This window comes from Rhinoraja longicauda, chromosome 38, assembly GCF_053455715.1.
Source record: "Rhinoraja longicauda isolate Sanriku21f chromosome 38, sRhiLon1.1, whole genome shotgun sequence".
NCBI classification, from domain to species: domain Eukaryota; kingdom Metazoa; phylum Chordata; class Chondrichthyes; order Rajiformes; family Arhynchobatidae; genus Rhinoraja; species Rhinoraja longicauda.
Window position 1 is genome coordinate 13,153,124 of NC_135990.1, and position 12,777 is coordinate 13,165,900.

At 46.4% G+C, this 12,777-nt stretch overlaps 1 protein-coding gene across 1 annotated transcript in view; it reads left to right on the forward strand.

Annotated features, from left to right (window-relative positions):
• trip4 (thyroid hormone receptor interactor 4) overlaps positions 1-12,777 on the forward strand; it is a 112,687-nt gene that overhangs the window by 18,343 nt on the left and 81,567 nt on the right. Inside the window, exons 6-7 of the mRNA XM_078429731.1 lie at positions 3,992-4,115; positions 7,107-7,322. Coding sequence (XP_078285857.1) covers positions 3,992-4,115; positions 7,107-7,322 — 340 coding nt within the window. The remainder of the gene's footprint in view (positions 1-3,991; positions 4,116-7,106; positions 7,323-12,777) is intronic.

Consider the following 12,777-nt stretch of genomic DNA (forward strand, 5'->3'; position numbering starts at 1 on the left):
TCGAAGCACTTTGTGATGACCGGTGTGAGTGCTACCGGACGGTAGTCGTTAAGACTGCTGATGACAGACTTTTTCGGCAGTGGGATGATTATGGCGGACTTCAGGCAGGGAGGGATGGTGGATTTTAAAAGGGACAGGTTGAAGATTTTTGTGAAGACCTCAGATAATTGGTCTGCACATTCCCTCAGCACTCTGCCCGTCACACCATCGGGGCCTGCAGCTTTCCTGGGATTCACTGCTCTGAGCACGCGCTTAACATCATACTCCTGCACAGTGAAGGTGTTGCTGTCAGGTGCTGGAGAGGGTGTAATGTCTGCCACTGTAGCTTTCACCTCGAAACGAGCAAAGAAACAGTTAAGTTCCTCAGCCAGCGAGGCGTCGCCGTCGGCAGTCGTGCGGTTGCTGGTCTTGTAGTTGGTGATGTGCTGGATGCCTTGCCATACCCGCCGTGGGTCATTGTTGGAGAAGTGGTCTTCAATCTTCCTCTTGTAGGACGCTTTGGCATCCTTGATGCCTCTCTTCAGGTTGGTTCTAGCAGCACTGTATAGAGCTCTATCACTAGACCTGAAGGCGGTGTTACGGTCCTTGAGGAGAGACCTGACATCCTTTGTCATCCAGGGTTTTTGATTTGGGTACAACCGGATGCGTTTGTCGACGGTGACATTGTCAACACAGTTTTGGATGTAGCAAAGTACAGTTGATGTGTACTCCTCCAAGTCCTGATCCTCAAAAATATCCCAGTTGGTCCTTTCGAAGCAATCCTGCAGCTGCGAGGAAGCTCCTTCAGGCCATGTCTTAACAGTCTTTATGGTGACTGGAGCTTTCCTCCTGAGTGGGGTGTATGCTGGGGTTAGGAATATGGACAGGTGATCTGACTGCCCCAGGTGTGGTAGTGGTGCTGACCTGAACCCCTTCTTAATATTTGAGTAAACCTTGTCTAGTGTGTTTTTCCCCCTGGTAGCACATCTTATGTGTTGTTCAAGTTTCGGGAGAACTGACTTTAGGTCTGCATGGTTGAAGTCCCCGGCTATGATGTGGGCTGCTTCTGGATATGTGCTCTGTTGTGAGTTTATTGCACCGAGCAGGTAGCCTAAAGCTGTGCTAGCGTTAGCATTCGGTGGGATGTAGACTGCTGTTACTATAACCCCTGTAAATTCGCGAGGAAGGTAAAAAGGCCTGCATTTAACTGTTAGGGACTCCAGATCAGGAGAACAGTGGCTATCTATGATTTGGATGTTAGTGCACCAGTTGTTGTGCACATAAATGCATAACCCCCCCCCGCTTGCTCTTACCGGAGTCGATGTTTCTGTCCCAACGAAACGCTGTACGCCCGGCTAGCTCAATGGCTCCGTCTGGGATAAGTGGATGAAGCCATGTCTCTGTTACTAAGAGAATGCAACAGTCCTCCACGAGTTTGTTTGCTGATATCAGCAGTTTTAGTTCGTCCATTTTGTTGATGATGGATCTGGCGTTGGTGAGGAACATGCTGGGTAGCGGTGGTTTGTGTGGCTGTCTCTTTAGCTTGGCAAGTTTACCGGACCGGCATCCTCGCTTTTGCTTCCTGTTTCTCCTCCGCCTGCGACGCCTGTTCGCGCCGACAACTATCCACGGAGCGCCCGGTGTCCTGGCTATCTCCTCCGGTATATTTCGCGGGTGTGGAAATTCGCGCACAAGGTCCCGATTGCACTGGAATCCTATGATCAGAAGGTCCTTTCGGTTGTAGGTAGGATTTGCCTGATTTTCCTGGTTTGCATGACTAAAATTGACTAACAGACATAACACAGATAACACACATAAAACGCACCGAAAGGGAGAGCTGTGAGCCGCTGCGTCCGTGCGCGCCGCCATTGTAGAGAATTATAAGTATGTTGTAGAGAAGTATGTTTCCCATGCATCAATAATGTCACTTCCATCATGTTTTCCAATTTTTAAATCAAACCCAAAATTTTACTGTGAGATTATTGATTGTTCAATGATGAAAAGCACTGGTTGACAAACAAAGAAGAAGCAGTCAGCCTTAGTCATAAGAGTCATAGAGCTGCGCAACAAAGAAACAGGACCTTGGGCCGAACTTGTCTATGCTGACCAAGTTGCCGCCTAATCTGCATCAGTACTCCCAATGCTGGGGATTTACTGCAGTGCTGATTGAATTTATTTCATAAAATGTTGGAGTAACTCAGCAGGTCAGGCAGCATCTCAGGAGAGAAGGAATGGGTGACGTTTCGAGTCGAGACCCTTCTTCAGACTGAGTGCTGAGTGAATGGTGCTTTATGGGGGAACAGTCTTTTAGATTGGATTTTACATTTAAACTTTCACTCCACCTATCAATGCCCAGCCTCTGTTGCCATCCCCACCTTTCCTTCTCCCACCTGGTTCCATCTACCATTCAACCCCTCTCACTGTAAATCCCATGACCTGGTTAGTGCTTCCTGGCCAGATCACCACCCCTCAGCTAACATCATTAAATATGATGACACAAAGAACTGCAGATGCTGACATTTTGAGCAAAACACAAAGTTTTGGAGGAACTCAGCAGGTCAGGCAGCATCTGAAGAAGGAATGGAGGTGATGTTTTTTGGGTCTGAACCCTTCTTCAGGCTGGAGAAGGGTTCGGACCCAAGACTTTGTCTGTTCTTTCCCTCCCCAGATGTTGTCTGACCCACTGAGTTCCTCCACACTTTCTGTTTCTCTAAAACTGGCGATCTGCTTATAATTCCATTGTAGTTTGGGGGAGCCTACGTGCAAATGTATTTTTACGTTGCACTCCTAACTCCACCTCAAACAATATTTGTTGTCTGTGAATTGCTTGGCAGGATCTGAACCTGTGAACTAAGTCGAACAGCACCTTTATTAGAAACAGTAAATCCCGGCCAGAATAAGGATAGGGCTCTCCTTGGCCTTGCGTTCCACCTCCCAGTTTGCACAATCAATGGATCATCCTACATAATTACCACAACCTTCAGTGGGATTCCACCGCCACTAAAAAATCTTCAGAGTACTTTTGCTCAAGTCTTTTAGCAGCTACATCAGTAGATTTTTAGATTTTAGATTTAGATACAGCGCAGAAACAGGCCCTTCGGCCCACCGGGTCCATGCCGCCCAGCGATCCCCGCACACCAACACTAGTCGGTTTGTACTCGCTGGAATTTAGAAGATTGAGGGGGGATCTTATAGAAACGTACAAAATTCTTAAGGGGTTGGACAGGCTAGATGCAGGAAGATTGTTCCCAATGTTGGGGAAGTCCAGAACAAGGGGTCACAGTTTAAGGATAAGGGGGAAGTCTTTTAGGACCGAGATGAGAAAGTTTTTTTTCACACAGAGAGTGGTGAATCTGTGGAATTCTCTGCCACGGAAGGTAGTTGAGGCCAGTTCATTGGCTATATTTAAGAGGGAGTTAGATGTGGCCCTTGTGGCTAAAGGGATCAGGGGGTATGGAGAGAAGGCAGGTACGGGATACTGAGTTGGATGAAAAGCCATGATCATATTGAATGGCGGTGCAGGCTCGAAGGGCCGAATGGCCTACTCCTGCACCTATTTTCTATGTTTCTATTAGTCCTACACCCACTAGGGACAATTTTTTTACATTTACCCAGCCAATTAACCTACATACCTGTACGTCTTTGGAGTGTGGGAGGAAACCGAAGAGCTCGGAGAAAACCCACGCAGGTCACGGGGAGAACGTACAAACTCCGTACAGACGGCGCCCGTAGTCAGGATCTGAGTCTCCGGCGTTGCATTCGCTGTAAGGCAGCAACTCTACCGCTGCGCCACCGTGCCACACTCTAAATTTTTAGATACTAAAATGTCTCGTGAAAAACATACCAGCTGAGCAATCCGGCAAAGATTTTTTGTTTAAGACTCCTTGCTCAGTCACCAAACACAGAACTCCACCTGTATACAGTGATGGTATTGACTCCTTTTTGAAACCTGTTCACTGTGTGTATGTTATGAAGGAGAAATTTGTAACATGTTGTATTTTTGTGGGTGCAGATGCGTCGGGGCATCCTGATGCCTCTGAGAGGGACCTGCTGCCCCATCAGGAAGTGGTTCTGAAGGCTGGTCTGGAGAAGGCCATTAAGCACAAAGACAAACTATTGGAATATGACAAAACCAGGTAAGAGGGAGAGCATGAGACAATCACTGAGTAAAAATGGAAACCACGTTTAAACACCTTTAAATATTGGAACTAACTGCACAATGTTTCATTCTGATTGTGACTAGAAAGATACATAGAGGATCATAAAAATAATCAGGCTAAAACTCTTGTTAGTTAAGCAGATGCAGTGGTTAGGCATCTGGAGTATGTGGTCATTTCAGGTCACCATATCAAATTTGGATTTACTAACCTTTGAAGATCAATAGTCAATAGTCAATTTGTTTGTCACATACACATAAATGCACAGTTAAATGAAAAATTACCCACAGTCCAACAATAAGACCAATAAAAATAAGCAATAAAAATAAGCAATAACACACACAATCACAAACCAACACCAAACAAAAAGAAACATCCATCACAGTGAGTCTCCTCCAGTCACCTCCTCACTGTGATGGAAGGCCAGAATGTCTTTTCTCTTCCCCTGCCGTCTTCTCACGCGGTCAGGCTGTTGAAGTTGCCACGTCGGGGCGGTCGTGGCTCCCGACATTGAAGCCCCCGCCGGGCAGAGAAAATCCCGCAGCCTATTCCAGGCCGTGCCGGACGGTGAAAGGTCCGCGGCGGGCCGACCCAAGCCCCGCGATTCGGGGCGGGCGAAGACGCTGCCGCTGCCGGCACAGGTTCATTAGAATCGTAAAAAGGGCTCAAAGGGTATGAGGCTATGAGCCAGGTTGCATAAGCTCATCTTGTGCTGTCTTCAAGCTAGGAAAATAATGGTATTAGAAATATCTAAAGGATTTGATGGACTATACAAAGAGAGAAAGCATTTTTGTGCAATACTTAAAAATAAGACACCATGTCCTTGGAATTGGATGTTTTAACATATAGATACATATATAACAAACAAACAATAATAATGCAAAGACAAAAACTGTGCCCCCAAGTCTATGTAGTTCGGAGTTTATCTAGAGGTTGTCATGCTTAATAGCTTGATGTTTGTTGGGAAGAAACTACTGAATAAGAAAAGTGCAACCACATGTGTGGAGAGAGGAAAAAGGTAGTTATTAGATATTATTAAATACAATATTAAGTCCTGAGAGTGGTGACATGCCCGTGCCTGTATGGAAAGTGATCTGCTGTTCTTGAAGCGAGCTTTGGGCATCATAGGAGTTGACTATAGAAGTTGGGAGGTCATGTTGCAGTTCTATAAGATGTTGGCGAGGCAGCTTTTAGGCCATTATGTTCGGTTCTGGGCTCCATGCTGTAGGAAAAATATCAACTTGAAAAGGGTGCAGAGAAGATTTACGAGGATGTTGCCAGGACTCGACAGGCTGAGCTATTGTGAGAGGTTAAGCAGGCGTGGACTCTGTTCCTTGGAGCGTAGGAAGATGAGGGGTGATCTTGTAGAGGTGTACAAAATCATGAGAGGAATAGATCAGACAGTCTCTTGCCCAGAGTAGGAGAATCAAGTATCGGAGGATATAGGTTTAAGATGACAGGGAAAAGATTTAATGGGAACCTGAGGGGTGACTTTTTCACACAGAGGGTGGTGGGTGTATGGAATGAGCTGCTGGAGGAGGTAGTTGAGGCAGGCAGTATCGCAACGTTTAAGAAACATTTGGACAGGTACATGGATAGATTAAGAGGGATATGTGCCAAATGCGGGCAGGTGGGACTAGTATAGTTGGGACATGTCGGTCAATGTGGGCAAGTTGAGCTGCAGGCCCTGTTTCCACACTGCATGACTCTGTGACTATAAGAGGAAAATGGGAGGCTGAAGACAGAAAGGTTAGAGTGGGATAAGGAGACGGGTGACTGCATACACAGGCTTGCCCTTGCAAGCTAAACAGGGGCATCCCGTAAAGTGGTCACCCAATCTGTGTTTTGTTTCTGCAACGTGAAATGTATTTTGTTCCCGGAATGGCGGGACTGTCATATGTTGAAAGATTGGAGCGACTAGGCTTGTATACACTGGAATTTAGAAGGATGAGAGGGGATCTTATCGAAACGTATAAGATTATCAAAGGGTTGGACACGTTAGAGGCAGGAAACATGTTCCCAATGTTGGGGGAGTCCAGAACCAGGGGCCACACAGTTTAAGAATAAGGGGTAGGCCATTTAGAATGGAGATGAGGAAAAACTTTTTCAGTGAGAGAGTTGTGAATCTGTGGAATTCTCTGCCTCAGAAGGCAGTGGAGGCCAATTCTCTGAATGCATTCAAGAGAGAGCTGGATAGAGCTCTTAAGGATAGCGGAGTCAGGGGGTATGGGGAGAAGGCAGGAACGGGGTACTGATTGAGAATGATCAGCCATGATCACATTGAATGGCTCGAAGGGCCGAATGGCCTCCTCCTGCACCTATTGTCTATTGTTTTTGAGAGATGGAAGGGTTGATGAAGAGTAGGTGTCCCAGTTGAAGGGAATGTGAAAAAACACACAAAAGTCCCAGGGAGAGCGTACAAACCTTGTGAATGTGAGTGCAGAGATGTGAGGGGTGTTTGGGCCGAAGGGGATTCTATAATGCGAAAGGGTGAGACAATGGGGGGAGTTTGGAGCAAGATGCCTGGCTCCCACGTAGGTGATCAAGCACGGCACTATCGTGAACTTGGGATAAGCAGCAGAGTTATCCTTGCGTGCTCCGGATTACATAAGCAGTTACTTAAAAATTGGAACGTAAATCCTGCTCGACGGCACGGTGGCGCAGCGGTTGAATTACTGCCTTACAGTGCCAGAGACCAGGGTTCGATCCTGACGACGTGCTGTCCGTACAGAGTTTGTACGATCTGCCCGGGACCACGTGGATTTTCCCCGGTTTCCTTCCGCACACTCCAAAGACGTACAGGTTTCGAGGCCAATTGGCTCGGTGAAATTGTAATTTGCCCCTAGTGAGTATAGGATAGTGTTTAATGTGGGGGGGGGGGGGGGGGATCGCTGGTTGGCGCCGATTCGGAAAGTGTTTCCACACTGTATCTCTAAACTAAACTAACAGAAACAATTTCTTCTCTTCCAGTGCACGTCGCACCCTGGTCATTGACGATGAGGCGGATTACTTTGCGGCGGACACCAACCAATGGCTCTCCAAGCAGGAGCGAGAGGCGTTGCGCAAGAAAGATGAGGAATTGAGAGAGTTACGACATGCATCCCGTCGAACAAATAAGATCACAATAGACTTTGCTGGAAGGCAAATCCTTGAGGATGAAACATCTTTGGATCAGTACTATAGCAGGTTGGTGTTGAATGGAACACTCTATCTAGAAACATTGAGAATGATCAGCCATGATCACATTGAATGGCGGTGCTGGCTCGAAGGGCCGAATGGCCTTCTCCTGCACCTATTTTCTATTGTCTATTGTCTATAACATTCAGGAGTATTCAAGAAGCAACTGGATTGTTGGACTGGAGTTGGAACAGTAGACAGAATCGTTATGTCACAAAGCAGGCCATTTGGCACATGGAGTGCTTCCCTGAAAGACATTGCTGAACTGCATTGATTGTATGGACTGATGGGCCTGTTAATGTGCTGTAGGACTTTCTTTGACTTTGTATGATAGGTTTAGGTTTATTATTGTCACGTGTAACAAGGTATAGTGAAAAGCTTTGTTTTGCATGCCATCCAATCGAATCAGATAACACTATACATAAATCTAATCAAACCAAAATCAAGTACTATAGATAGAGGAATGGGAAAAATGCCAAATATAGTTCTTAGCATTATATTGCATCAGTTCCAGAGACAAAGTCCAATGTCCACAGAACGGTAGAGGAGAAATGGATTATGCCCCAGCTTATGGAAGGACCATTCAGAAGCTTGATAACTGGGGAAGAATCTGCTTCTGATTCTGGCGGGAGCTGAAGTAAAGACCAGAGGGAGAAAAGTCTTTGATAATATTAGCTGCTTTAGGCAATGTGGTGCAGATGGAGTCAGTTGTGGGGAGTCTGGTCTGTGTGATGGGCTGGGCTACATCTCCAACTAACTGCAATTTTTCACGGTCTTGGGTAGAGCTGTTCCCAAACCAAGCTGTGATGCATCTGTAGGAGGTTGTAAGAACCGTTGGAGACATGCCAAATGTCCTCAGTCTCCTGAGGAAGTAGAGGTGTTGATGTGCCTTTTTGGCTATCATTTCCATGTGACACTAAGAGTTTAGCAAGGGAACAGGTATGATTTTGCGGCATGGTGGCGCAGCGGTAGAGTTGGTGCCTTACAGCGAATGCAGCGCCGGAGACTCGGGTTTGATCCTGACTACGGGCGCCGTCTGTACGGAGTTTGTACGTTCTCCCCGTGACCTGCGTGGGTTTTCTCCGAGATCTTCGGTTAATTGGCAGGGCAATGTAAAAAATTGTCCCTAGTGTGTGTAGGATAGTGTTAATGTGCGGGGATCGCTGGGCGGCGCAGACCCGCTGGGCCGAAGGGCCTGTTTCCGCGTTGTATCTCTAAATCTAAAAAAAAAAAATCTGTTTAGGATTGTATTCCCATTTGTGATTAAACTGCCACAACTGGAGAGGAAGAAGCTGGAATTAAATTGGATTGAGAATTCATGTTGAGGAATTTAGAAGTTAACAGTGCTATCCACTCCTGATCTCAAATGGGTAACCCAATGATATTGTGGAACTTCATGGTGCGATTGCACTTGGATAGGGTCCCCCAAAAAGAAAGCAATCCTTCTTCCTAGTGTAGTATGGTATGGGGAGTCGTAATTAATTTAAGGAACTAATGTTATGATAAATTTCTTGGTCTGAATCAGCAAGTTAATTTATTTTCTTACAGACGACGTTTCAGGTCAGGACCCTTCTTCAGACTCCAGTCTGAATAAGGAGCAAAAATGCTAACGGCTTCCCTTCTTTTGCCTGGATTAATCACTGGGTTGCCTGTGTACAAATATGCCGCGGTCTTTCATTTGGAATCTGCGGGATTTGTCTAAAAAAAATTGTATTACAGTGATACATCCATCGATGCACAAAGTAATTGCAAGTTCAAAAGATTCTGCGAAGAGTAATGATGAGGCATTTGGTTGATTGCAACCCAGGGGCCATCTGCAGTTCTGTTGCCTAATGTCTGTTAGCTGGATTACCAGATACAATCCTCAAGGGGGAAGCAAAAGTAGATAACTCATTCGTGGTGTGTGATCACTTATTCAACTGAAATGGAGTGCCTTGATCTGACAGTAACATACTTTTTAATGGCTGATGACCCGATGATTACACTGCTTGTTATGGGGTGATGAGATTTCGAGCTGATTCATGGAGATTTCTTTAGTATTTACAGCATGTATTGATTTCAGTGACTGGAGGTCTGGGAGCGCTACTTAATTTTAGACAGTGATGGTTCGAGATGATATCATCTGGAATTCTTTTGCAGGAGGCTGAGCGATCACGGTGACAGTTCTTGTTCCAAAAGAGTATATATTTGCAAAGTCCTGTTATTCATTCTCGAGATAATAGTGCAGTGAAATTGGTTTCCATTGGGTTTCAGGAATGATGGAATAACACTGCATTGTTAGTAAACAGCTACCATTTGTCACTGTTTGTGAATTCATTTAATAAATCCTAGATCAATAAAGCACAGGCCATTCTGTTTATTGTGTCCAGGAGCTTTTTCCAGCAATCCTATCTCCAGGGAGGGAGATGACAGAGATGGTCCAAGTGAATTTGAGTGCATGATGGAAATTAGTGGTGAAGTTGATGAAGTCAGTGAGTTCTGCATGGGTGCAGGAGGCAGCACGGATGCTCTTTCTCCATGGTTTCTGGCATGGAAAAAATAAAGATTTGCATTTCTAAAGCAAAAAAAAATCATAATTTCTAGATATTCCAAAGCGTTCATAAGTTACAGGAACAGAATTAGGCTATTCGGCCCATCAAGTCTACTCTGCCATTCAATCATGGCTGATCGAACTCTCCTTCCCAACCCCATTCTCCTGCCTTCTCCCCATAACCTCTGACACCTGTACTAATCAAGAGTCTGTGGTGCGTGTTTCAAGCTTTAGCGAGCCGCCAAATACAGCGATATGTCTGGTTACCCAGTATTACTGATTTTTGATTTATTATATTATTGATTATTACATACGTGTCATTGCATTAATGAACGTGCAAAGCTGCACAAGATCGGAATTTAAAGGTCGGAATGCTGCCTCCTGCATTCCTCGACCGCAGAACCAGCCAATTTCCGTCTACTAACACTCTCCTCCGCCTAGCAGAGCTGGTCCTTACCCCCAACAACTTCTCCTTCGACTCCTCCCACTGCCTCCAAATCCAAGGCATAGCTATGCCTGCCTCTTTGTTGGGTACGTCAAACAATCACTGTTCCAGGCGTACACTGGCCCTATCCCACTACATTGACGACTGCATCGGTGCTGCCTCCTGCACCCATGCAGAACTCACTGGCGTCATCAACTTCACCACTAATTTCCATCCTGCACTCAAATTCACTTGGACCATTTCTGACATCGCCCTCCCGTTTCTGGATCTCACCGTCTCCATCACGGACTATTGACCGACATCTACTGCAAACCTACTGACACCCATAGTTATCTAGACTACACTTCTTCCCACCCTGCTTCCTGTAAAGACTCTATCCCCTACTCCCAACTCCGTCTACGCCGTATCTGCACCCAGGATAAGGTTTTCCACACTAGATCATCGGAGATGTCCTCATTCTTTGGGAAACGGGGGTTCCTTTCTTCCATTATAGATGAGAGTTTCACTAGGGTCTCCTCGATATCCTGCAGCTCTGCACTTGCTCCCCCTCCCCCAATTCGCACGAGGGACGGAGTCCCCCTTGTCCTCACTTCCACCCCATCAGCCATCACATACAGCACATAATCCACCGACACTTTTGCCACCTCCAACGGGATCCCACTACTGGCCACATCTTCCCATCTCCCCCCCTTTCTGCTTTCCGCAGAGACCGTTCCCTTCGCAACTCCCTGGTCACCTCGTCCCTTCCCACCCAAACCACCTCCCTCGCCAGGTACTTTCCCCTGCAACCGCAGGAGATGCAACACCTGTCCCTTTACCTCCCCCCTCAACTCCATCCAAGGACAGTTTTTTCAGGTGAGGCAGAGGTTCACTTGCACCTCCTCCAACCTCATCTACTGTATCCGCTGTTCCAGGTGTCAACTTCTGTACATCGGCGAGACCAAGCGCAGACTCTGTAATCATTTCGCTGAACACCTCCGCTCAGTCCACCTTAACCTACCTGATCTCCCAGTTCCTCAGCACTTTAACTCCCCCTCCCATTCCCAATCTGACCTTTCTGTCCTGGGCCTCCTCCATTGTCAGACTGGGGCCCAGCACAAATTGGAGGAACAGCACCTCATATTTCGCTTGGGCAGCTTACACCCCAGCGGTATGAACATTGACTTCTCTAACTTCAAATAGCCCTTGCTTTCCCACTCTCCATCCCTTCCCCTTCCCAGTTCTCCCACCAGTCTTACTGTCCCCGACTACATTTTATCTCTGTCCCGCCCCCTCCATGATATCAGTCTGAAGAAGGGTCTCGACCCGAAACGTCACCCATTCCTTCTCTCCAGAGATGCTGCCTGTCCCGCTGAGTTACTCCAGCATTTTGTGTCTACCGTCGGAATTTAATTGTTCTGTTCACATGACAATTAATACTTTTGACTCTCTTGATATATTAATGGAGTGACACGGCACCATTAATATGCAGATGCTGGATACTTGCACAGAACACAAAGTGCTGGAATAACTCAGTGGGTCAGGCAGCATCTCTGAAGAAGGGTCCAGACCCAAAACATCGCCTATCCATGTCTTCCAATCTGACAAAGGGTCCCTTCCCAGAACAGTGCCTATTCATACCCCCCAGAGATGCTGTCTGATCTGCTGAGTTACTCCAGCACTTTGTGTTCTGTGCATGTACTGGAGTAACTCAGCGGGTCGTGACTCAATGTCACCCGTCCATATCCTTCAAAGATGCTGCCTGACCATCTGAATTACTCTGGTACTTTGTTGATATTTTAATGGCCTGATAATGTGTATTCATGAGTCAGTCCTCCTTTAGAATACATAGAAAATAGGTGCAGGAGTTGGCCATTTGGCCCTTCGAGCCAGCACCGCCATTCAATGTGATCATGTCTGATCATCCACAATCAGTACCCCATTCCTGCCTTCTCCCCATATCCCTTGATTCCGCTAGCCCCAAGAGCTTTATCTAACTCTCTTTTGAATGTGAATGCATCCAGTGAATCGGCCTCCACTGCCTTCTGAGGCAGAGAATTCCACAAATTCACAACTCTCTGGGTGAAAAAGTTTTTCCTCATCTCAGTTCTAAATGTCCCACCCCTTATTCTTAAACTGTGGCCCCTGGTTCTGGACAAATTAGGAGACCAAAACTGCACACAATATTCCAGGCGTAGTCTCACCAGGGTCCTGCACAACTGCAGAAGGACCTCTTTGCTCCTCTACTCAAATCCTCTCGTTATGAAGGCCAACATGCCATTAGCTTTCTTCACTGCCTGCTGTACCTGCATGCTTTCTAGGAAGCCTATCTCCAAAACCTGATGATTCCAAAGTATTGTGGTTCTGGCTAGGCGCACAAAGGTAATTTGCAATGTGAGGTTTAATTATTATCAGGCAGATATGTACCACAAACTAGTGGGTGTGTTTAAAATACTTGAGCTCAGTGGGAGGGAATAGGTTTCTGCTGTTCTCTCTGTTATTGGGATGTA